Source organism: Phycodurus eques, chromosome 18, assembly GCF_024500275.1.
Source record: "Phycodurus eques isolate BA_2022a chromosome 18, UOR_Pequ_1.1, whole genome shotgun sequence".
Taxonomy (NCBI): domain Eukaryota; kingdom Metazoa; phylum Chordata; class Actinopteri; order Syngnathiformes; family Syngnathidae; genus Phycodurus; species Phycodurus eques.
Genome location: NC_084542.1, coordinates 13309049 through 13335935, shown reverse-complemented (window position 1 = coordinate 13335935; position 26887 = coordinate 13309049). Strand labels below are relative to the sequence as shown.

At 42.0% G+C, this 26887-nt stretch overlaps 1 protein-coding gene across 1 annotated transcript in view; it reads left to right on the top strand.

Annotated features, from left to right (window-relative positions):
* The first annotated feature begins 2486 nt into the window (after window positions 1–2486).
* Window positions 2487–26887, top strand: part of LOC133417081 (MAM domain-containing glycosylphosphatidylinositol anchor protein 2-like) — a 152195-nt gene continuing 127794 nt past the window's right edge. Inside the window, exons 1-2 of the mRNA XM_061704566.1 lie at window positions 2487–2558; window positions 9644–10335. Of these exons, the coding sequence (XP_061560550.1) occupies window positions 10263–10335 (73 nt within the window). The 5' untranslated portion in view covers window positions 2487–2558; window positions 9644–10262. The remainder of the gene's footprint in view (window positions 2559–9643; window positions 10336–26887) is intronic.

The window sequence follows — 26887 nt, the reverse complement described above, 5'->3', positions numbered from 1 at the left end:
GGGAGATGGTGTTCATCCTTTGTCCTTGCTAATATTTCCAATATAGAATTCCCCAATGTTTTCTGCTCTCCCCACTGAAGTTAATGAAATTGTCACAGCACCTTAAGGAAATCGCCGGCGTGTAAGCAAAAACATCTGGCAAGGAGATGGCGCATGTAATGTCCACGTGCACACACACACACACACACACACACACACACACACACACACACACATACACGCCTGTGCATGAGTGACATTAAAGTATGCACACAAAGATGTACTGCCGCTTTGCTCGTCCCACATTCGAGGCCGTATGCAAATAAAGTGTCGCAATTTACCATTGTCCATCCGTCTAGGATACCTGCTTCCGATTGGGTCCAATCTGTGCGAATTCCCTATCCGGAGTTCGTCAAAGTACGAACCTTGGAATTCGCCCAAAATAGCTGCTTCGACGTAAAATGGAGAATTGTTTTGTTCAATTTTTAGCATTTGTCCTTTAGTCCATCTAGTTTCATGTCAGTTAGTGAAACCGGTGTTGGTATCGTATTTTTTAATGACGAGTTATTTCCTTGATTATGAGCAAAGTCGGCTGCCATGCTCTGCAGAGGCGCAATGAGAAAAACTCAATGTCCTCGCAATTTTACGTCACCTATCACTTAATCAAGTACATGGTGACAATTAGACTAAATCTCGAGGGAAACTTTGTTTTTGAAGGACACCTGGAAGTGACCGCAAAATGGCTGCTTGACACCAAGCTGAAATTTCAAACTCGTTAGAGTTTTGTGTTTTATGACACAAACTCAAATGTTCTCCAATTTAATGTCGCCCGTCTGCCTTACTGGAGAACTGAAAATGCCCAAAGTGATCTTTAAATGGAAACATTAAAGCAAAATGATAAACATCCTGTGTCTTTTCAGGCATGACTTCATGAGATTTGTTTTTCGGGTGTCCTTATTACATGCTTCCCAAATTTGATGTTGGCAAGTGAAACTGGCTGCCAGGGATGAATTTTCAACAAAGAAAAAAAAGGGCAAAATTGCCACTTTGCAACAAAATGGCAGACTTACTGTGTCTTTTCAAACATGGGTTCTTGAGACTTTTTGGGAGGTCTACTCGTGATAGACATGTTTACCAAATTACATGTCACTATAGGCAACTGGCTGTAGGCGCTGAATTTTTGACAAATAAAAAAATTATGCAAATGACCGTAAATGGATGTTTCGAACCGAAATTGTAGACTTCTTGTCTTTTTGGTCATGGCTTCTTGAGACTTTTGTATGGCTCCACTCATGATAGACATACTGTACCTTGTAAATGTTGTGTTGCTATGTGACACTGGTTGTAGGGGGCTGGCTGCATTTTCAGGAAAAAAAAATGGCCAAAGTGACCCTAAATGCAGCTTAAAACGAAATGGCAAAGCTCCTGTGTATTTTCAGCCATGGGTTCCCGAATCTTTTTGGTCCGTCTATTCATGAAATACATACCTAGTCAATTTCATGTTGTTAAATGAAAATGGCTTAAGGGGCTCAATTTTCAAAACATCGTGGGGGTGTGTGTGACTCTCCTGCGCCAAATATTAAATTTAACCTAGCGACCGCCCCCACCCCCCTCCCCCCAACACATTTCCACCAACAACGCAAGACTCTGTGTGAGAACAACTTAAACCCGATAGAAAGGCTTGTGTGCTCTCTAATGTAGTCTTTAATCAGCCTGCGACATGACCATCTATTTATTAAGCAGCTCTGCTGGTGCTTCCCAAGTTCTTCTGCACCTGAACATCTCAGCAGTGCTGAGGGCAGCAAATTGAACCATTGTTAAAACACACACACACACACACATACACACATACACACACACACACACACACATGCAGTACGTACATCTCTGTTCTGCTTGGCTATGCTCTCAGGAGACACTCATCATCATTTCTACACTCAACCCCCCGACGGCTTAAACCAGTTAACACACTCATAAAAAGACGCAAAAAAAAAAAAAGCCAGCAAAATTGCTTTGCAGTGATTAAAAGTAATGTGTGGCACTCGTGACAGCTTCATCTTCTTTCTTACAGGAGCTGCAGTCCAAATTGGTGGTCATTTTGTCACTTTGTGTCATATTGCTCAAGATGGTAACAAAAGAACAGTTTTACCTCAAATTCTATGCCTATGTGATGAAATTAAGACTTTCCTAGTTGCTTTTATGTACTCTTAGATGACTTTGTGTTGTATCCGTTGTTTTTGGTGGCTTATTTTTCACTTGCTTTCCCCCTTGTGTCTGTGTCTGGATGCACTCTGGGACAACACAACACTTTTACCTTCTATTCTCCACCTATGTGAAGAATTAAACTTTCTTTGACTGATTATTATTATTATTATTTTTCTTCAAGGGAATTTTCATTCTCAATTGTTGTTTAATAATAGAATTATATGATTTATTTTTCACTTCCTCTCCCACCAAAGGTACTTCCTGTCCCGCTGATTCCACTTCCTGTCGTACTTCCTGTTGAAGATGTCTGCCCTCTTCGACAGCACAGCAGTTTTACCCATAGATATGAGCTGTGTGTCTACGACCACATTCAGGTAACGTGGACAAAGTGTCATTGTATTCCATGTTTCAACCAATGTGGCCGCCACGTAGGCATGTCAAAGCAAGTTTGACGTAATAAAAAGGTGACTTGTTGTGTTTCGGACGCTACGTTAGTATAGTAGTGAAGCTAACCTATTACCCCTCACAGCAAGATAAAAATTATGATTTTTGATTTAAAAGATTCTGGCTATTTTCTCTCAAAAAAAACTTTTTTTTCCTTTGTAAATTTTGGACTTCATTCTGATAAGACTAACATTTTAGTTCCTCATAAGATTTTTGGTCTTGTGAAATTCCAATTTTATTTGTTTTTCCTCAACACCAGTACAATATCCCTGGAACATTAGGACTCTCGTCTATAATCTAGAAGGGACTGACTTCATGTTAATAGGAAAATAGACGCAAAAATTATGTTTGTGTCGCACATCAGGGGAGAAAATGACACGGCAATAACAGCCATGATGCTTTCTTTTCATGTGTTGCGAGGTGATTAGAATTCCGCTTCATCGGCCCAGTGGAAAAGCAACCGTGTAAATAAAATCCGCCGCCTTATGATGGCGAGAGAGACGGCAACAATTTTTGTAACATGATATGCATTATTCATCGCGCATCAATAATTCATTTGTTTTCTCAAGTCGTCCAAAAGTGATTGTGGCCCTATTTCGTTTGGCCCTGTATCCAATGGTTAGATGCGGCGCGATGTTTGGATATCTTTTCATGTAATACACTTGCGTGTATGCTGCTTTGTGGCCTAGTGTAGCTTTTCTCCAACAAGTCACATATAGTATTTAGAAAAATCTCACGGTACCCCACCAAAAGAAAAATGGAAGGTGGACCTGCAGATTCACCTGGTCGCAGATTTAAAACATTTTTTAAATTCTTTTTTCTTTTTGGGGCGTTAACCAACCCTGAAAATGCTTATTGGTGGTTTATCACTGCTTATTCAAGATTTTTTTTTTTCCAGTGCAATTATAAAGGACATCAGTTATCCGCAGATTTTCGCAGGCCCGGTCCCGACTCCCACGCGGTTCCACTATAGACAGGTACTGTAATAATGACGATCCCGTCTCAATTTACTCACAAATGTCCTTACTCAGTGTGAACTCTGAACAAATTCTAACTAGAATTTTTGTGTTTCAATGTATCCAACATCCATCCAGTCAAATTAAGTTACTGACATTGGAAAGAAGGCTCCAGCACGCCCGCGACCCTAGTGAGGATAAGCGGCTCAGAAAATGGATGGATGGATGGACATTGGAAAGATAGGAAGCATCTAAAATTGACAGAAATTTAATTTGAAAATCAGAAATTAAAATTCAAACTTAAATGGCACGGATATACTTCCATAGAAGTGCCTCTCCCAAACTGCCAATTAGCCGCATCTGCTAGTACACCCACTCAGGTACAAACAATGATTACCTCTGGCCTTTTGGAGAGCGTCTCGTGTTTAATTTGGCACCTGTCCGAATCTGGCACAGTCCTGGCAGTACAATTTGTGGTGCGCCCTCTCCTCACCTGAAAATGTATAGATACGCATGAGGCCCTTTTTGCAATCTTTTCGAGAGAGATCATTGCAGTGTTAGACACCAAGCAGTACACTGGGAATGTCTGCACGGCGCGATTGTGCTGGCTCGGCCCGTGATATTAAAGTAAGTAGGCCTTTTCTCCTTTTAAGGCGGTGTTGCTCATCTTTGCTGGATTAATAGCATGGAATAGAATAAGCCTCAAAGGACAGGACCGGGCAGCACACAAGCATAATGATATCAAACACATGAAAATCAGTCTACAGTATGTACACTTGAGACTGAGAAAGAAATAGTCTCCATGAATAATAAACACTGCCAATGCAGATGTGGATGACTACGTGTAAATGAATAAATAGACACTGTACAGTATATACAGAAGTCAATATGGACTGCAGTATGAAGTGGAATTACCCGATTTGAGCGGAAGAGAGAAAAAACTGAGAGGGAAGCAAACAGTTTTGATCACAACTAAAAAAAGGTTTCAACCTTTTTTACAATCACGAATGTGCGTAACTGACAACAGCAAGAGGCAGACGCGATTGCCGGTATATATAGCACTGCTGTCAGTGTCAGCTGAGGAGAATGCAGTGGAAAAGAAGGGGAGAGCGACACGAGGGACGCTTTTCATCACGAAGGCGCGAGTATTAGAGCGGTCAAAATGTTAAACCATATTAAATGTTCGTTTTGATTACAGCAACGGTTTTCAAACTTTTTAAGTCACCGCAAAAAATAATTAGCCCTCCAAGTACCAACATGTGGCATGTTTGCATGTTCTCCCCGTGCCTGCGTGGGTTTTCTCCGGGCACTCCGGTTTCGTCCCACATCCCAAAAACATGCATGAATTGGAGACTCTAAATTGCCCGTAGGCGTGACTGTGAGTGCGAATGGTTGTTTGTTTTTATGTGCCCTGTGATTGGCTGGCAACCAGTTCAGGGTGTACCCCGCCCCCTGCCCGATGATAGCTGGGATAGGCTCCATCACGCCCGCGACCCTTGTGAGGAGAAGCGGCTCAGAAAATGGATGGATGGAATGAGTTAGAAAAAAATCAGGCTGTGTGCGTGGCTCCAAACTTCAGTTGAATGTTTGATTGTCTTTAATGTTTGAAATGTTCATTGATAATTTTGTGTACTCCGAGTTGCACTTGTACGACACGTCGAGAATCACTGGATTACAGTAAAAGTGTTGAGATGATTGATGATTGTTCGATAATAATCCTTAAGAATTTTAAGGACTTTATCTAGCTCAAGAAATAGGAGAACTTTCTTAAATTCACACTTTTTTAGTTCATGATAATCATTAATATTCAAAATGTGGGATAAATATGATTCATTCGACAGAGGAAGGGGAACATATACAAACAGTTAAATTATACATAAACATAAATGTGGACAGGAGCAAGAATAGTTGGCAGCATTATACTGCATGTAAACATGGCGAGACGTGCAGCAACACAGAATATGTGGAAATTCTTTACTGAAAATTATATATTTGTCGCATAACGTATCAAAATTAATAGATCGACATTTCCTCCTTGAAATTTGAGTTTTTATGCAAAATATGACTAAAGGCTAGCGAGAACAGTGCTCTGAACGAGCAGGTTTCCGGGGCCGCCTAAGTGGCCGAGCACAGCTTAATTAGCACGGCATGTCGACTCTATGCTGTCTCACCAAAACAGCCGTGACAGAATCAATCGAACGAGTTGGATGGAATCAGCGGGGGAGCGGCGGTGGTCGATAAAGCCGATAGAAGGTTTCAACTGCGTAAGAATGGATGGACCGCCGTGCGGGTTAATCAATGACAACGCAAATGGTTAATGCCTGATTACAGTATAGATATCTGGATAGATTCATCACAAATTTGAATCAGATTGGAGCTTTGGGACTTGACTAAAGATGCATGATACTCCATCATACCAATTTATTTTTTTATTTTTATTTTTTTACCCAAACGATAATAAAAATCCTGTGCTCCCACAGAGATTTGCCACTAAATGCCAAATTCTCATCTTTCACGTCAAACCGAGCACCTTATCAACCTGCATAAAAACCGAGCGAAATGTCACACGGCGTATTGTGTTCATAAAGTCTCTTCTCGTAGCTGCTCAGTGTCACTGTGCTCACACCGCTGGCCTTGTAATTGTGTCCTTTTAATCATGGCAGCTCATTTATCGTAATACTTGGATGTGAGAGGTTTGAATTCCGGCAAGGATTTTGTCAACAGTGGTGATAGGGAGAAGAGTCATTACACAATAACATCAACTCCAGAAAGATTTATAGATTTGGTTGTTAGAGTGACAGCTGATATCATTCCTCTGTAGTTCTGCAGTTGCCGGTATTGCACATTACAAACGAGCTCACTCCAGCTCCTTCTGCAGGAAGGTATCTGCCTCGCTTGAGCCCAATGCGAGCAGATTGTAACAGTAAAGAAAGAAAATGAATTTGCTTCAGTCGGATCTGCATTGTATTTTCCGTGTTCTTGACACACTTGACTATGACATGACATGCTACTTGTAATTCTTCTCAGTAACCAACTAAAGAGGCAGCTATCAGCATTCAAAACAACTTCTCGCCTTGTGCCTTTCGTGCTTGGCCGAGGTTAAAATGTCCAAAATGCTTTGATGTTATCTTTCTGTCAGCCCGATATTTACCTTTATACGCTACCAATATCCGCTGTCGAAAGGATTAGAAATGGCTCGTCGTTGCCCCAACTACTTTTAGTTTATGCTAACTCGTGTTAGCCTCGCGCAGATGAAATGGAAATATAATAATATTCACAGCTGCAAAACACCCGTAGTGAAGTCGCTTGAGCTTGCTGATGATAAAATTAAATCATACTCTCAACACCCCGTGATAAAACAAAAGCAAGTTACGAGTTGAAAATAAAATCTCAACACCGCCGTTCAAGGGCACCGACGCCTGGCGTAAAACGGACGGCGGGACAAGATTAGCCCATTAGATTTTCATGGCAAATTTCTAACGGCCTGTTTTAAATGTCGACCCCACCAAAATCATTTTTTCGTTTTAAGATCTGGAGCCAGGTCATCATTGGAGGATGCCAATGAGGCAATGACATTGTGAATGTAAAGACTCCCTAACTAAAGGAAGGGACAATCATTCTGGATCCTCGCCATTGGGTGCTGTGTGCACACTTCTTACTGTATGTTTTGAGGGTAATGTATGAAGCATTCAGTGATTAAGAGGTTTCTTAGAAAGCGCGTTGCTAGGCAACAGCTACTGTAAGGTCCGGCTACTGATAGTGCACACACTTCAGTGTACCAGTGGAGCAATATACAAGACACTCAGTAAATAGTTTTGCTTTTTTTGTTTGTTTTTAAATTCATGGTCTACTAAAACATACCTTTTAAAGTGGTTTAGCTTTTACTGCGCATTGCTTTTTAGCTGAAAACTTCACTAATGTTTGTTATAGCCAGTATAACGTTGTCATAAAAGCAGTCTAGTACAGTGGAAAGTATGCGTCCCTCCAAACAGTTCTTTCATCAATGTCATTTTGTATCATTTAGATTAGGAAATACATCCGGAATGGCCTTGCATCAAAAATGATTACTTACTCAAACATCAGCATTTATTAATGCAATCTTATATCAACATTATACATTTCAAAGTAATGTTTGAAGTACCAGAAACTGCTTAATTTGTCAAAAATGAACAAACGCAGTAGAATTTGTATTTTAATGACAATCTTATGTGTTTTGCATGCACCAAATATTTGACAAAAAGTCATAATTTTGTCCTAAGTGTATCTTTAATCAGGCCTATTTGCAGTTGTTCCATATGGGGAAATTAATGACACTTGTACATTCAGCACTTTTATCACAGAAGCACTGTCACCTTCGTGCAAAACATGTTGCAGCGAGCACAAATACAAGCCGTAACGTTAGCGCCAACAGTTCAAGTGAGTTGAGTGTCTACATGTGCTTGTGTCTCTGGGTTTTCGGCATAAATGAAAGCTACCAAACCCAAACCTGTCTTTCCCCTAATTTTAACGGTACCAGTGCTTCTCAATTGTTGTTACCCTGAGGTGGACCCCTATTTTCCTATTGTTGTCAAGTCGCGACTCACTTTCATAGAAGTTAAGACTAATAAAGAAAATGTGTTGTGGAAAAAAATAGCATTTGAAAACATAACTATGATCCCAAAGCACTTAAATATAATTCAAACTCGTCTTGAAAATAAATCTTCAAAAGAAATGGCTTTCATATGATTTTATTTTAAAGTAATGCACCAAGTACACGTGTACATGCACATGTAGACTCTCCATAACTTCCACTAACAATCCAGGCTAAAATGAGCTCCTCCCTGACTTGCAAAGATGTTAATATCTCAGTCGAGATGTATGTCAACATACAGTACTTCCTTGACACCAGTTACTACTTTCTCATTAGCCAGGGCTCTTGTGGCATGTTAGAGCATTATACAAAGAGCACAAATACACTAATAGATGGGGTTTTCAGCAAATAGTTTATAGGTTCTTCAGAAAACCAACACGAATAAGTGTATTTGTGAATAGCGAACCACGAATAGGCAAGGGTTCACTGTATATCATTTTTTTTAACATAACAACACGGCACCTTATTAAGAAATGAGGATGTACATGACAACTGCAGATACAAACATGAGTAGGTTACAAACGGCACACGATGAATTACAGTAGATTGCTAGGCTGTGAACGATAACGTGGTCACTTGGCACAAGAAGGCATGCTCAGTAACTGCTGTTTTCATTTGAATTATTTGTATTTTTGTATGGACACAATGAAAAATAAACAATAATTATGAAAAATCACCGAAATATTAGGAGCAATACAAACATATTAGTGGAAAAAGATATGACAAAAATAATCCCGCCATGAACCTTAAGTCAGCTGGGATAGGCTCCAGCTCATGTAGAAAAAGAAACAAATGGGTGTTTTTTGTGGTGTGGCTGGAACAGATTGATGGCATTTCATTTCAATGTGGAAATTTGATTTGATAAACTTAACTTTATTTATAGAGCACTTTAAAAAACAACCGCAGCTGAAACAATGTATTGTATATAAATAAATATTGAGCATAAATAATAGCAACAATAAAAATTTCCATCCATCCATCCATCCAACCATCCATTTTCTTTACCGCTTATCCTCACTAGGGTGGCGGGACAATAAACAATAATAAATAAAATACCTTTTTTTTAAAAAATATTTTTTTTCCCCTTCGAAACCAATCGGTGACTTTGAAACACTCTTTCAGCGCCTCATCTGTATCTTTACTATGTATAATTTTTAAGTAAATTGGGTTGCAAGCTGGCTCAAATTAAAGTCAAGTTAATTGCTGTACTGGGAAAAAACAAATATCAGACGAAAAGTACAAAATGACAAAGATAATTTGAAAAAACATGAGAAAATGTGAAATACTTGTATAAAACACACCTCTCTCTCTCTCTCTCTCTTCTCGCTCTCTCTCTCTCTCTCTCTCTCTCTCTCTCTCTCTCTCTCTCTCTCTCACCCCCCATCACATCTTCCTCCTCCTCTGTCCTCCTCTGTCCTCTTCCTCCCAGCCCCGAGCAGCTGCGTCTCTCCAGCCTTCCCTGACGCCGACTCAACCATACTGATGAGCCCGGGGAGCCGCGCGCCTCCTCCTGACGTCGCCTCCTTTCCCTCACACCGGCTTGCGCAACAACAGTGACCGAGCGAGCCGCGGAAGCGCAGCCTCCCCCCTCCCAGCAGCCTCGCACTCTCACCGGCTCTTCCACACCCGAACGCGGACCTTTGGAACAGATCCGTCCGAGGGTGGGTGATGCGCACGTCGCCGCCGCCGCCGCTACCTCGGCACGGCCACTCTTACATCGGCATCGGTACACCCGCGTGAATTCGGCAACTGTGAGCACATCTGCACCTCAAAGAGGAGCCATGCACGACACTGTCGCACCACTGCCCGCCTGCAGTCCTCCTCCTCGGCACAGTCCCTCGGGCTCCCTCGCTACCAACCCGGAGGAGCCGATGCAAGCTTGCTAAAGAAGAATAAGGAAAGAAAAGACCCACAACCGACACTTCTAGAACCTTTTTTTCTTTTTCGGTGGAGCGGAATTGGAAGCCTTGATCGACGCGCATATTGATTGGTTTTCCTTTGGATCATGCAGAGATTATTACTACGGTGAAGGAGAGAGCAAATAAAGGATGGATCCGGTTATGTACGTTGTGGGGGTACTGGTGCTGCTCGTGGAGGGCGTCCGTTCCCAAGGAGTGTACGGTGAGTGAGTGACATGCATGCCTGTGACCTTGCAAAAAATCTATTTGTAAGTCACTATTACTCTTAATGCACTGCATGATTAATTACACACACAAAAAGCATGCAACTCTCCCTCCTTATATTGTAATCCAGGGATGATTACACCTAATTGAGTGTCCACATGCAGGGAACCTCACCAATATGTTAGGTGCCACTCTATTATGTGACATTCTTCATCTCTTTTTGTGCAACCGGTGGTACAAGCAGTCAGTCGCCATCATGAATCAGGATGGAAGCTCACGTGCGCTCTACTTAAAAGCTGTGCTGAATGTGAAGTCATGTCTGTGGACTGGGTGATTGTTGCCTGGCACCGTTACACGGAGCCATGTTGTCGTGTGCAGGAATGATGGGAGTCTCCGGTGTTATCTGTTCTGTGGAGGCGCTATAGGGCCTCATCTGCAAACAAACACAAACAAAAACAACCTCCTCAATCACTGCACTCTGCACGTATGTGTTTGGAGTGTTCCTCCAAAACCCCCCTCTGGGCCCTCGTCCAATATTGATGTTGCGAGAAATCACCATCGTTAGACGCCTTACACGCATTAAGAGGCAACGGTGTCCCATCATGGCTCGCCGTAGAGGAGTTGGTGATGGAACAGATGTAGCTGTGTGTTTTTTTTTTTTTAACTCCCCTGCGCTTGTGTGGGGCCGTGCTGTGCATTCTCAAAATGGTCATCTACCCCCCACCCCCCAACCCATGTCCTCATCACTATTCTGCTCTAAGTGCCGCATCTACTCGGTATGCACCTATACGAGCGGGACAGTGCAATGCGATAATGCAAAAAAAAAAAGCCCGAACATCATCACTTTCTCTAACTGGTCAGGAAGTATAATTGTCTTCGAAAGTTAACTACTGTAAAACGATACATAAAAAAACATAAAACAGTCTTCGTGCCGTATTCTTCCCATTCTTCTTGTTTACACTTGGGTGCTTGCTGAACTGCGCTCCTGAGGTGCAGTTTCAAATTGTACAACCTTCTGTTTTTGGGCTGGTACCCGGGTTCTGCTTTAGAGACCGTTAAACTGGACTTTTAAGTTAAACATACAGTGAACCCCTGTTTATCAAGGGGGGTATGTTCTAATGTAAACCCACCTGCAATAGGTGAAACTCCGCATAACAGAGAGACCAGTACTTTTGCCACTATCATACTGTAAAAGAATTTAAACATACTGGTATTAAAACTAAAAATGCAACACTAAACTGTATAGAAATACTGTACATATTGCCATGTATGCGTAAATGCATGTACCTTTAAGAGGCGGGGCCTGGTGGAGTGGTGTGTCACATTGGCGAGTCTTCGTGTGAGTGTCTTTGTGTGAGCTGTGACTGACAGCAGCTTCTGCGTGAGTGTGCTCACTGTATTTGTGTTTTACTTTTCTCCCGGCGTTCATTTAACTGCTAAAAAGGGCATCAACGACTGTGGCTCTTCTTTCCCACATGCGAGAACATTTCACTAAGTATACTGTATTTTCTCACAAGTGTAAAAAAAAAAAAGGTAGTTAACCAGTGTAAAACGTAAACACCGCCGACATTAACTTCGAATGATGACCTACTTCCGGTAACTCCCGATGTTTATCCTTCTCGTCATGATCTTCTTCGTACTCTGTCGCCGTGCCTTAACTGCGAAATGCTAGCATGGTATAGTGAGGCGAACATTAAGCTTAGAGACTAGAAGACTCACAGAAAGGCATAGAAGTGCCAGGGGTCAAAAGCTAGTTGTGAATTTTGCTTTTCAACTCCTTGTTAGAGAACAGCAGGTCGTGCAAAAAGCCCTGAAACACTTAACTGTTGGACATGTGCATTCAAAGGTTTAGAGTAAGTACATTTAAATTCACCTGTAAAGGTTCTAGTGGTGCATTTTGTAATTCATCCTGAAATCTCACCCAAAAGCTGAATACACCTAACCTTTTGTGTGAATTTTACATGATAAAAATTTCACGGCATGCCACCAAACAAAAATGTCAGAAAAATATATATACAGTACTGAAATAATGTCAATTTTGGCTCAATTAACTCACAAGTTTACTTTGTCAGTGTAACATCTGGATATTTTTAGGTAAACACAAAGCTAATATTCTGATGTATGGCTGCCAACAAGTGGATACACAGGTTAATTGTACCTTCTGCCATCTCGTGTCCTGCCTGTCACTATACATTGTTTTCATAGATAGCTGAATGGAGATACATTATTTTTAGCGAATACATAATTTTTTAGAACAATTAAGTGAAGTTGGATAAGTCACGGGCGGCACGGTGGAAGACTGGTTAACGCGTCAGCCTCACAGTCCGGGAGGACCCGGGTTCAATCCCCGCCTGTGTGGAGTTTGCATGTTCTCCCCGTGCCTGCATGGGTTTTCTCCAGGCACTCCGGTTTCCTCCCACATCCCAAAAACTTGCATGAATTGGAGACTCTAAATTGCCCGTAGGTGTGACTGTGAGTGCGAATGTTTGTTTGTTTGTGCCCTGCGATTGGCTGGCAACCAGTTCAGGATGTACCCTGCCTCCTGCCCGATGATAGCTGGGATAGGCTCCAGCACGCCAGCGACCCTTGTGGGGAGAAGCGGCTCAGAAAATGGATGGATGGATGGATGGATGGATGGATAAGTCACTTGGCAGACTCACGGCACACTAATGTGCCGGGGCACAGAGGTTGGGAATCACTGTTATAGGGTACATACAGTGTTATTTGCTGAACATTTTTAACAATCAGGCCCAAGTCAGCATCAACTCGTCAACTGCAAGAAGCTGCAAGAATGTCTGCGCTTTTGCGTCAGCCAATTTTCATCGTCCAGTGCCGTACAAGCAGACCCGTAGTGGCGTCGATTGACCTCATCTCATAAATAATAGGGAAGTCGTCATTCATTGATCAAAATCATTGGATTGATCCATAAGCTCAATAAGCCACAAGTGATGCAAGTCATTGTGCTTGATTGTTATTTAAGCATGCCCCTGATGAAATAACGCTTGACAAATGAGTAATAGACTACTTTTTTCTTGTTGCTCCAAAGATAAAAGCTATTTGGTTGCATGATATGAATATAAACCAGTTTAAACAAATCTCGCATTGATTGAAGGTCGCTGAACTGAATCAAAATGGCATCTTATGGACATTGTGGCCCGTAAACGAAGTAGCGGCACGGTCCAGATGATCAATGATATTGTATGCCTATTGCAGCCTAAATAATACACACTCCATTGGAAAACACTGCAGTTGCGATTGTGATTAAATGCCTTGTTAATTAGCGTTGTGAATTGAACTGAGTCCCAAACAAGCCGAGATGAACGATTAAATTAAGTGTCATTATGCTTATTTATCTGCAGTAATGTCTTGATTTGATGTTTTATATTGAATGTCTCGGTCGTAGTCGTCACGGCTTTCCAAGTGGAGGCAAACGTGTGGCTTGACACGAGAGTGCTTTCATCACCGCTAGACCCCCCCCCACCCCAACTAAACGGTGTAGTTGTTAAGGAGCAGTCAAACACCAGCGAGTTAAGCGATGGTGCCAGAGTCATTAGAGGGGCCTGACGTGGGCCAGTCACCCCCAAACCAATGTGGCTCCAGGCCACAAGAAGAACATCTGCTTGCCTGCTTGTTTTTGTTGTGTTCACATCACACACAGTCCATTTCACTTTCAGGAGATAATGCTAATATTTCATCACCAATACTGAAGGTACTGTGTGGTTTGGTACAGTATGTTTTGAAATGGTAAATCCTGAACTGGCTTGTGTTTCCAGATGTTTTTTTCAGGAGTCGTAATGGGTTATTGCAGTTGTTCTCAGACTTTTTACACCAGGTGACACCTAAAAATTGCAGTTCTAATGGGTCAAAATATCCAGGTTGGAAGGTGGGTGCATTTTAGTGGGTTGGGTTTTGAAAATGAGATGTTTGCTGGCCTTTCAGTACTAACCACTGTGGATGGTACAGCGAAAATTCACAATTGATGCCTGCCGAAAAAGGTTTGTAACTACCTATAGATCCCAGAAGATAGCGGCAAAAGCAAAGCAATCTTTTCTATTAGCCAAGGCTATAACCTGACTAAATGAAGCTCCCACCTTCATTTAACATACCAAGAATACCACAAGATGGCACCAATGCGATATCTTTATATTAGACATGGCCTTGGCCTGAGTGCAAAAATAGCAAATAGGTGAGTTTTATTTTAGTAAATAACGGAGGATACATTTCTGAAACAATCATCAAATTAGCATATACCGAACTGCGAATACGCCGGGGGGGGGGGGGGGGGGGGGGGGCTGGTTTGGGCGCACATAACACTTATACCAATAATCGGGCCAAATTTGACCATTTTTCCTCTCTTCAAAATCAGCACAGGCCAGATTATTGGATGATTTTGTAAAACAATCCTGTGGTGGGGGGGTTAAGTGTTAATTATTCCCTGCCGAGATCTGCTAGGAAAATGGATGATCGTAAAAACTAAACCTGTTCAGTATTTGCAATGGAAAATCGTTACGTGTGGTCAACAACGAATTTGGCTGAGTCATAGACTCTCTGGTTGTGGAATTGTGGATTAGAAAGCTTTCTGAAGCTGAGGCTATTTTTTATTTCATTTTCCCACAGTTTGGATTCCTTGTGGCTCTGCGCTGCTGCTCACAGGTCAGTCTAGGTATTACAATAGCAATCTAATTTGAGGGGGAGACTCATGGCTGTTGGTGGAGAATTCGTTGCGTGTGTGGTGTGCTGTGTTGGTAATCCAGATTTTTTACCAATTTTACAAGAGCAGTATGCACACATGCACATTTTTGTCCGAGTTGCAGTATACAGTATGTGGTGTTTCTCACATTTAAAAAAATCTGTTATGCTGTCCAAAATCAGTATGTGTGTACCTCGCTTAATATGTCAAACAGCACTAAGTTACAAACAACTATTGGCAATGGAAACAAATTTGAAATGGTTCCTAAATGTCTGACCCCTTCGTGTGCCAAGCACCCAAGGCGGGAAGTGAAATATGACTGGTGTACGATGGCGCCGAACATTTTGTCTGCTCCGCCACTTCATCTGGAGTTGTTCGCTGCCGTCGTGTTGCATTTGTGCATCACAGTTGGTCAACAACAACCTGATCGCATTTCGTCTCATGCCGCACCGCAGAGGAAAAAGTTCTGACTGCGCTCTTTCCCGCCGGCCCTCCACCCCTCTCCATCCCGCTTTCCCTCCCGATCTGATTCCTGCTTGCATTGAAGTCCAAGCCATTGCCGATTGTGTCTTTTCATGAGGCCCGGTTCAGACGCACTGCCTTCTAAGCTATGCAAATGCATGCTGCCAGTGAAACTAAAGCCGTCTTTGTTGGTGCTCAGAGGCCTCTTCCACAGGGTCCTTCATCATTTCCTTGGATCAGGACCCTCGCATTTCCCACCGTAATGAGAGCGAGGATAACTCTATTGCCATCTCGCTCTTCTTATCTCCGGGCTTGTCTCTTGCCACAATCCCTGCAGATCCAGCGGACATCTCAGGCTGTCAGCACTGCAATCAGCAGCAAATGAGGGTATACAGTGGGGCTCTGCTGTGAAGACTAATTCCCCACCTCCCCACCCAGCGGTAGAAGTGTGCGGCGGGGACGTTGGGAATAGCCAGCTACCTCGTGGGTGGCTCTTCAGACAGAGGCAGCTTAATCAAACCAAATGTCAGTTCTCGTTGGACCAGGTCCTGAGGGGGGAGAATTGTCAGCTGGATATACACCTCGTGGGACTGTGTTTTAACCCAAGGTCTGGATTTGCCGCGCTCTGTCCGTTTGCTACTTTGAATTAGGCTGATCAAGGTGGAGCCACCTTTGAGCAGTGTGGTAAAGTCTTGAAACGTAGTTAAAAAGACAATTGGAATATTTAATCTCTCATCAAGAGTTCAGGGATGTTTGAATTCGATATTGCCGCCGTGGAGCCAGAAACAGGAATTTGTTTAATCACGTCATCATAATTTGCCTGCCTCATAGAAATACTCCATAAGTTACAAGACAGTGGGAACCACTCAGGTCCATCCATCCATACATCCATTTTCTGAGCCGCTTCTCCTCACTAGGGTCGCGGGCGTGCTGGAGCCTATCCCAGCTATCATCGGGCAGGAGGCGGGGAAACCGGAGTGCCCGGAGAAAACCCACGCTGGCATGGGGAGAACATGCAAACTCCACACAGGCGGGGTCGGGGATTGAACCCCAGTCCTCAGAACTGTGAGGCAGACGCTCTAACCAGTCGTCCACCGTGCTGCTCCACTCAGGTCCAGCACAATCTATTCCAAAACTCTGGTAGAACTTCAATATGTCCGGTAACCGTTTTAATTAATGTTGCAGGGATCTACTGGCACTGTCATAAAACCTTTAATAACTGTAAATCCATCCATCATCCATTTTCGATAGCACTTGTCCTCATTATGGTTGCAGTTGAATTAGAGCCTATCCCAGCTGACTTTGAGTGAGAAATGCAGTGCAGCCTGATCTGGTCACCAACTAATCGCAGGGCACATAAAGATGAATAACCATTCCCATTCACACCTATGGGCATTTTAGAGTCTTTAACAAACCTAAGACGCATGTTTTTGGTTTTTGTTGTTGGTAGCTATGTTAAGCAGGTTGGCTGAGTAACATTTGTACTGAATCGTGAATCACGAGGTCTCCATTTACTCCCGATCCGATGAGCTGCTAATTACACAAGGCGAGTTTAACAAAATTCACAGAAACACAGCAGACGTTTTGAATTTTTTTTTGTTGATGGACTGACTTAAGTTAGTTTTGGATGGGGATGTTTTTAAATGTTTTTTTTTATTCATTCCTTGCCTTCGGATGAGATACATTGACGAATGTTATGGTGGAGCTCGTCAAAGGCACCGGTGTGTGCGAGGACGACAGCTTCCTAGACGAGTGACAAAGAAGCGGAATTCAAAATGTTTTAGGCCCGGTTCTGATGAATAATCACGTCTGCATTTACTTCACACTGCTTTTTCAGCTCAAATCTATGCCTGTCTTGAGTCATATGCCTGTAAAAAGCAATGACATTTCTGCATATCAACGCCTCGGTTGACATTTAAGACACACTTTTTTTTTTAAAGATGCAGATGACGTATTAGCTGCTCATTTTAATGTCACAATATGTAAGGAAAACATATTGTTTCAGGTTGGTTGGGATCTTTCAAGACTGCATTATGCAGTGTAAGGCACAAAACTAAACTTTTGATTGAGCGCAATTGTGCACCACAAAGAGCCTAAATGAATTAAGTTAGCTCAGGGTTTGGGGATGCGGACTGAAATGCAGCAGCAGTCAGCCAGGTTACAGTAAGCCTCTTTTTGGGCCGCTGTAGGGATTTGGCCATGACTGATCCAGAGGTAAATTGGGTGGGGTGGTGGTCCAACCGTCATTGCAAACAAGCTACAGTCACGACCGCTGTTTGATTCCCAACGCCTGCTGAGGGAATCGAATCATCATCACCCATTCGCGGTTGCTGCGCTGGTGCTAAATTCGGTTCATTACATGGACTAATGTGATCAGTTAAACTTGGGTCACTTGAGTCAGTGCTGTGGTCCTGGACGGAACCCCAACCAAACTGAACGAATTTGTGCTCACCCCATACAGTTTGGTGGAAATCATTAACATCTACAAAGATAATAAAAGCTCCAATTTGTGTAATCAGGTAAGCCTGTTTTACACTATTCCCACAGTCTTATATGGAGGTGCAACTAAAATTTTAGGAACCGGTCTCAGTATGATACAATTCAGTTCAATACCATTGCTACTTATATCACAATATTAAGTATTGTTAGTATATTTTGCTCATAAATGAATGTGTTGGACTGTTGTTTTGAGTGTACATATGAATATAACTAAAACGACCTCATAATGTGTCCCAAATGTCTTAAATTGAACTTTCTTAAGATTCCCTATCACAATGAAGCTTTCAATTTTGTTTTAAAAGTCAGATTTTACCTTAGATTGCACGGGTACGCATGTGACAATCAAAATGTCAAAATGTCCACAAGACAGCAGCAAATTGAAAGTGGCAATGATTAGATTTACCTATTGTCAGTTGCACCTTTGTGTGGGGGGGCTTTGCGAGCAGTTTCACTGTTTGGGTTCTGCTTTCTTACAGCTAATCTGCCAACGTGTTAATTAAATTACTGCTCCCCTGCGGTTAAACCGATGCCTCTTTCGTCAACCTGCCAGAAGTGCGAGGTTTATGTAATGTGTTCGCATTGCGTCGAAAAAGCTTCTGCCTAATGAACAACAGGTTTTCTTTTTCTATTTTTCTTTTCTTTTTTTCTCCCCTCCTTATCCAGAGTTATCATCCCGGTGAGTGGCAGCGCTTCCAATCACAGGGAATTATACATGCTAGCAGCCATCAAAGACACGGCCGTGATGAGAGGGCCTTATTGAATATGAATGGCCGCTCCCGTCTGCTGTTATGCCTTTGCCGTCACTCAGTGGGATTGTCTTTGTTAAGCCAAACTGGCAGGAGAGGACTCGTTTACGGTGGCGAGTGATGCTGGGATGTAACGCAGCTGAAAAAGTAATGCAAATGCCACTTTTTGTATTGTCAGGTATGAAGTATATGTAATAATATAAGAATTCAGTAAGAATGACAGCCGTGTGTTTTTCATGGGGACTAACTGGATGTTGTATTATGGTTTTATGGGGGCCATTCTCCCTTTTAATCTTTTGACATCAGCATTAATATCTATATATATATATATATATATAAAAGGTGTACCTTTTTGTTGTTTTCTTGGGGGTTTAAATATTAATCGTCCATTCTTCATGTGGGGTGATGAATCATTATATCAGTTGATCATTTGACACCAGGAGGTCATAAAATCCAATTTTTTTTTTTTTATGGTTATGTTTTTTTTAACGAGCAATTGTCCATTTTCTATGGGTTCATAAAGGGTTATTAATCATTCAGTCCATTGATCAAATAATCAAATGCAGATTCATTTAATTGTGTGCTTTTTATTGTTTTATGGTGTTCTAAAAAAAATTAATCTGTTCTTTATCACATTGTGAGTTGTTGTTAATCATTCTATCCATTGATTATTTGAAATCAGGAGGTTATAAAATCCAGATTAATTTTATGCTTTCCAGGTGCGAATCTTTTCATGAGGGTTATAAATTCCAACCTGACATTCTTTGCTGCTTTATTAGGGATTATTAATCATTCTACCTGTTGATCTTTTGACATCAGCAAGTAATGAAATCCAAATGTACAACAATTTTATTTCCGAAATTTCCATTGTTTCATTGGGGTACCAAATTCCAAACTGACAATGTTTGGGGGCCACATATACATATAATTCCTGCCCTTTGATCTTTTTTCATCAGGAACTAATACAATACAGATACAATTAATTGTTGGTGGTGATTGTAAATTGAAACTTTACATTTTTTATTTGGGGCCATATCATTTCACTCTTTGAGCCAGCGGTCATAAATCCATCATGACAATCATTCAGCCTTAAACGGCATCCTGAACCTCCCTCGCCACCACAAACACATTCCAAATAAATGTTGCTCAGTGCCCAATTAGTGACGTTCCAAGCACTTTGGAGGAAGTGGCCGGAGATGATTTTGTGTGCTATGGCACCCGTAAGAGGCTAATGCCAGCCTTCAACTATGTCACTTCAGCCCACACAGGTCTCCTAAGTTCTTCTTCTGTCGAGCGATGTCTCTTGTCATCGCGACGGTACGCAAACCTGCCATTGCGAGAGTACGTCGACTCTCCGTGCCTCCTCCTCTTCAGCCGCCGGGTCTCACGTGCTCGAGAAGCCGTCGCCCTAAACGCGAAGTGATTGCAGAAGTGAGAGTGGCGGTGCGCGAGAGCAGATTAAAAGGAGGGCGAAGGGGTGAGGTGGCGGTGGAGTTAGACGTCTTCCTAAAATGATGGTGCCGCTGCGAGGCAACAGCAATAAGCTGCCTTCTTATCTCGGTGGCCGCATAGCGCACACATTTCTCGCCACGCGGGAGCCATGGCAACAGCGTCATCATGAGTTGCCTTTGACAGTCGTTGACAATGTCCAAATGTGCATTTTATTGTTTTCCTGAGGCAATGAATTTTAATCTATTCAATGTCTTCAATGTCAACATTCTTTGTCACTTTATTTCTTTCAGGTGTGCATTTTTATGACGTTGTAAATTCCAACTGGACATTGTGTAATGGTTTTATAAGGGCCCAAAATCTTTCTTCCCTTTGGTCTTTTGGCATCAGGTAGGAAAGAAAATGTTGACGTGCAGTCGATTGAAAAGCCTACACATCCCTGTTCAAATGATAGTTATTTGTGATTTTTTCCCATCATTAATAGGGCCTATAACCTGTACAATGCAATTAAAAACGACAATGTTTTTTTGTTTTTTTGGAAGTAAAAGAAAATGACGGAAATAATGTGCTCGTACCTCTTATAAACTGGGATGTGGCTGTGTTCAGAAGTAACCACATTCAAACTAGTGTTAAACAGGAGTCAGCACACATCTGCCACAATTTCAAGTGCCTATGATAGTTTTTGTTTCTTTCTTTTTGACATAGGGAGCTAATATAATCCATGTGCGTCCATTTTATTTCTTACAGGTGTTTTCATAGGTTTTTTTTTTGTCACTGAAGGAAGCAAAAAAAAAAAAAAATCCTTTGTCATTTTCAGGGGGCAATAAAGCAATCACTGGCTTCATTTCAACGATGTGACATTTTCACGCCATTTTAGCACAGTGGTGCTGACATCACACAGGCCCTTATACGCTCCTTTAAATCTTTTTTTTATATTACTCAATCTGTCATTCTTTGTTGCTGATCACTACACCGTTGAAACTGTATTCTTTTAACAGGGAGCCACGCTGTAAAAAGTTTATTTCTTTCGCGAACGTCACAATCCACTTCCTCCTGCTTCCCCTCCTCCTCCTTCATCACACCGCCAGGTTTGATACGTCGCACAGGCTGGTGTTCCCATGGGGGTCGCCTGGAGCTAATAGCTTCCTGTGGTCAGACCTGCGTAGGTTACTGGAGAAGTGAGAGAAGGCGCTTCTTCACAGAGGAGAAATCTCAATGGGGATTCGCTCTCGTCCAGATGCTGGTCGGGTTTTCGACCATTTGGGACTGTCTACACCTTGCCCTCCTTTTTGTGTCACGATGCGCATCTGGAGCTTTGTGTTGTTCTCACATAATGCCCACATCCAGTCTACTTTGGACTGAACCATAACTTCTAACATCGCAGTGAGTATACTAAAGGATACCTGTCATATGCATTTATTGGTGTCATAAATCTCTACTATTGAATCTTTAGGTTAGGGTAGAGCGTATTACTGAAGCTATGTCAGAAAGGTTCCAGGACTGGAGTCACAAAAGATACAATTTAAATCCAACCTACAAGTATTGTCCATCAAAGTAATCCCCCTGGGGTCAAATGCAATTTCCCATCCTTCATGCCCCTCACATTGGAGAATGCGAGCAACATGACATTGACTTTGGATTTCGAGTGTCTTGCTTTTATTCGGGTCCTGGTCACGTTAGAGACTTCCACTCAAGCCTCTGGCGTTTGGTCTCCGGGACGTACTCGAAGATCCTTGACTCATCAAGTGTGGTCTCATTGTTCTCATCATCTCTCAGTCTGCTCATTTTTTAATGAGGTCACGTGTATTTCTGATACACTTCGTTTTTTAGGCTTGTTCTGCATATAGAACAAGATACCTGATGAGGGTTAGGGTTATTGTATTTTCCATGATAGTACTGTTGATAGAACAGGGTATATGGTATGTCCACTGCATGTCTAGTGTGCGCCCAGGGGTTAGGGTTTCAGTATATTTTGGGCTAGTAGGTCAGGGTATAGGGTGTCTTAAACTGGTCTAGGGTATATTTCAAGGTTTTGGGTTTTCGACACATACCTTGCGTCTCCTCTAAGTGTTAGGTTAGGGGCTTTAAACATTCTATCCTAGCTCTGTTTATACACTAGGTCTAGGGTATCTTCTTAGCTTGTTAAGTGTACAGGATACTGCGAGGTTTAGGTAGGGTATAGGATAAGTCCAGGGATAGTGAAGTGACTACCCTAAGTGATAGAATTTCAATGTACAGTAGGTGTTAAACACACAATCGACGCATTTAGGATGACTTATCGGACTCAGAGGTAATTTAGAATTTATGTGCGGAAGCAGTTTCGGTGTCTTGTCTTCTCAGGCTGTAATCAAAGGTGATCGGCGGCGTGCGGCGAGGCTTTGCGAAGGTGCCACTTTCTCCTTAAGCTAAGTGGTGGCTTGATTATGTGAAATTGCAGGTCAATAGTCAATCTGCTGCTGATTGTGTGGTTACTGCTTTGTAGGGTTTATCAGAAGAACACACACTTTTGGACTCTTGAGTGCAGCCATCGCCGTTGTTTCTGAGCAACTTTCTCTACTTTTAGGTCAGCAAAGTAAAAATATGCTTGATGGCTTGAATTGTCTTCGAATGATTGATTCGTGACCATTCTAAAACAAATTATATTTCAGAGCTAAAAAAAATCGGAATAATCTGATTTCGAGGGCTTTTCAATTTTGAATTTCTTGAGCTTTTCTAATAAATTTTAAACACTGGGAAACAGAGAGCTGTCTTTTTGTCATCCTAATAAATTCTTGGATGCCACTTGTGACACCGGTTGTCGTGGAAAAAAATTCTATATTATTGTAATAAACACAGGGAAATACTAAGAGTTGTCTTTGTAATTTGGTGGAACAGTCAGTTCTTGGATTCCACTTCTGACACTTGTTGTGGCAATATTTTCTATATTGGTGTAATTAACACCGGGAAGCACCACAAGTTTCCTTTGTGGTTTTGCGCGGCTGGTCAATCTTTAGACTCCACTTCTGACACCAATTGTTGTGGCGGCAATTTCTAGTTTACTGTAATAAACCAAGAAACAGCAAGAGTTGTCTTTGTTTCATTTAGTGGGCCTGGTCTGCCCTTGGATCCTACAATTGTTGTGGCAACATTTTTTATATTTCTGTAGTACACCAGGAAATACTAAGCATTTATCTTTGCGTCATTTAGTGGGATTGGTGCATCCTTGGATCCCACTTTTGACACCTATTTTTGTGGCAATAGTTTCTATAGTACTGGACTAAACAGCAATCCTTGCCTTTGTCTTTTTGTGCGGCTCGTCAATCCTTATATCCCACTTCTGACATCGATTGTTTTGACAGCGTTTTCTATATATGCCTTAATGGATGGTCTTTTTGTGAAGATTGTTAATTGTTGGATCCCACTTCCGGCACGTTTTACTGGCAGTATTTCCTATATTACTGTCATAAACACTGATGAACACAAAGGGCTCTATTTTTGTGTACGGTGCATCTGCAGCGGTGCGGAAATGCCTACGGATTTTTGTGCAAGCGCATGTTTGAGAATTTGGCAGACTGATCTGCGACAAGCTGGACGTTCCGGCGAAGTTGTGTCCTTGGAGATGCGCCCAGCGCAGTGACATTTTGGTGGCAAAAGGTCTGTTTTAAACGGGTCTACGCAATGCCCAGCACCAGTTTAACATGCCCCGGATTGTGCCGGATTTACGCCGGTCCTGAAAATAGAGAGAGAGCGAGAGATATTTTAAGGGGATAGCAGAGTTATTTTACGTCTTTTTATGGGGCCGCACAGGATGGATGGACTATAATAACTACGGCAAACTTTATCTTTGAGGCATTTGGTGGTGCTGGTCAATCTTTTGATGCCACTTCTGACAACAAGTGTTGTGAAAATATTTTCTGTATTACTGTAATAAAAAGAGAAGCACCAGTGGAGTTATACAAGGTTTTCTAGCACTCGCATGCAGCTGCAGCTGTCTCACTGACGCCAAACACGAGCCGGCTCGTGATCATGGCTCCGTAGCATTATTAAAGTTTCACGACGTGGATATTAAACACCTAAATCCACACTTTGCCGACAGATCCGATGCGTTTCAAACAACGCGTCACAGCAGCATCTTCGGATGCATTAATGATGCCCTGCGAAGAGGTGCAACAATGTGTGATGTTTCCATATTTATATCCTAAGCCACGTTACGACATACACTGGCTGAAAATATTCATGAATTCAGCCTTCGCCGATCTCGCTGTTGTGAAATTTTGGCAGTGGCCCTTCAGCGGTGAGAAGCCTCCTGCAGTGGGCGCCGCTGTTTGTATGTATGCATGTGTGTGTGTGTTTTCCCCCCGTGGGTCTCTAGGATGTTACCGAGGTAATTGGATGTGTGACGCCCACGAAAAATCCCCTTTTGCCTCTGGGCAAGCGCTCTTTCAATCCCAGCATGCCTCTGTGCAAAAGCGCAACCCAGAGGAAGGCTTATTCTTTCAACCGGCAAACATCAAACGCTCCCCGGCGGCGGGAAAGCCCGTTAGCGCGTCGTGACACCGGGACGTGCTTTGGCCATCACTGCGGGCCTGATTGTTGCGTTATTGCCAGGGGTGCGAGTAAGTCCCATTATGTGTAACCCCAACCCTGACCTCTTAACCGTTCATGTTTTAAGCAAGTCCTAAGTTACCACAGCAAAAATCGAGCAAATCGAGTCGAGTCCCCTCTATATTTCAAGCAAGTCTTAAGTCAAGTCATACAATTTTGCTCAGTCATAACATTGCCCATTAGCCACTTTGCACTCAGTATCTGCACTTGCGTAAGGTAGCCTTACAAACGCACTCACAATCAATTTGTTTTTAATGTTCCAAAACAGTCTCTTTATTGTCTATTGCAATAATCCCCTGCATTTTCACAGTTCACCATTTACAAGTTCACCGATCTGCATTTTTTTGTGTGACACCAATCCACAGTTATTCGCTGAGAAACTCACACCACACGATAGTACCAAAGCTCTGTCTAATGTGAAAGTGGCACATCGATGTCAAGAAACTATGTTGAAATGATACATCTCGACTCAGAGGCGAGCTTTCTATGAGGGGGAGGAGCTTACTTTAGTCTGGGTTATTAGCAGAAGATGATAGGAGAAAAATCTTTTTCACATGTGTACGTACTCGCGCGCATTGAGGCATTTTTTTTTCAAAATCAAATCATATATACAGTGGTTACCGCAAGTATTCAGACCCCCTTAAATTTTTCACTTTGTTATATTGCAGCCATTTGCTAAAATCATTGAAGTTATTTTTTTCCCTCATTAATGTACACACAGCACCCCATATTGACAGAAAAAAATGGAACTGTTGAAATATTTGCAGATTTATTAAAAAAGAAAAACTGAAATATCACACAGCCATAATATTCAGTGTTTAGTAGAAGCACCCTTTTGAGCTAAAACAGCCATGAGCCTTTTTGGGAATGATGCAATGAATGATGTTTTTCACACCTGGATTTGGGGATGCTTTGTCATTCCTCTTTGCAGATCCTCTCCAGTTCTGTCAGGTTGGATGGTGAACTTTGGTGGACAGCCATTTTCGGGTCTCTCCAGAGATGCTCAATTGGGTTCACGTCGGGGCTCTGGCTGAACCATTCAAGAACAGACACGTAGTTGTTCTGAAGCCACACCTTCGTTATTTTAGCTGTGTGCTTGGAGTCATTGTCCTGTTGGAAGGTGAACCTTCAGCCCAGTCTGAGGTCCTGAGCTCTCTGGACAAGGTTTTCGTCCAGGATATCCCTGTACTTGGCCGCATTCATCTTTCAAGTAACATTGCTTTTTAAAAAAAACAACTTGCCAGGTCATGTAGTTGAAGTTTAAGTCAAGTCGAGTCTCATGAATACCAAGTTAAAGGAAAGTTTAGTTCAAAAATTGGCAACTTAAGTGTGACTTGAGTCCAGTCATGTGACTTAAGTCCTTCACCTCTGCTTAATGTAGCAACTATATGTTTGCTACCTTGTTTTATAATCCACATTTGAAGCATGCTATAAGCCCAGATATCAAAAAAGAAGCAAAGGTTTTTTTTTACTGGGCGCGAGAAAAAGGGCCACCGGCTGACACGAGTTGAAAAAGCAATTCACTTATTGGTCGACTAATGAGATCACAGATGGATTCTTTGCAGCCTCTGCGCTGCTACATTTTCGTCTAATTGATTAGCCTGTCGGTCTGTTTTGTATTCAATTAGACGACTCTGTTCAAGCAACAGTAAAAAAAAAAAAAAAAAAAAAAAAAAACCCAAATTGCTCACTTAAAAGTTCCAGCAACTTGGATTGCCAAGTCTATAAAAGAAGGTTAGGGTTTTTGAAATGAGAAATTTGCTCAAATGGCCTTGATTAATGTTATTTTTAATAATGAATGATATTCATCTAACAGTAATTTACTTTAATTCAAGTTTTACAGTAGCAGTTAGTTACTGTAAAAGTAATTACAACTATGATACTATAAACCTGAGTTACAGTAACTTACTGGCAATACTGTTGCCAGTAAATTACTGCAAAACTTGAAATACATACAGTACCCACGAAATGTCGAACAGTGTGTATTCCTTCTCGGCTCTCTACCAGACAGTATTTTTAGCCAGTCTGGTCACTTACTGAAGACGACGCACTGTCACACTCAGCTTTTAAAGCTTTAATTACCTTTTAACCTCTTGCTATTCGTTTTCTAAAAGCTAATT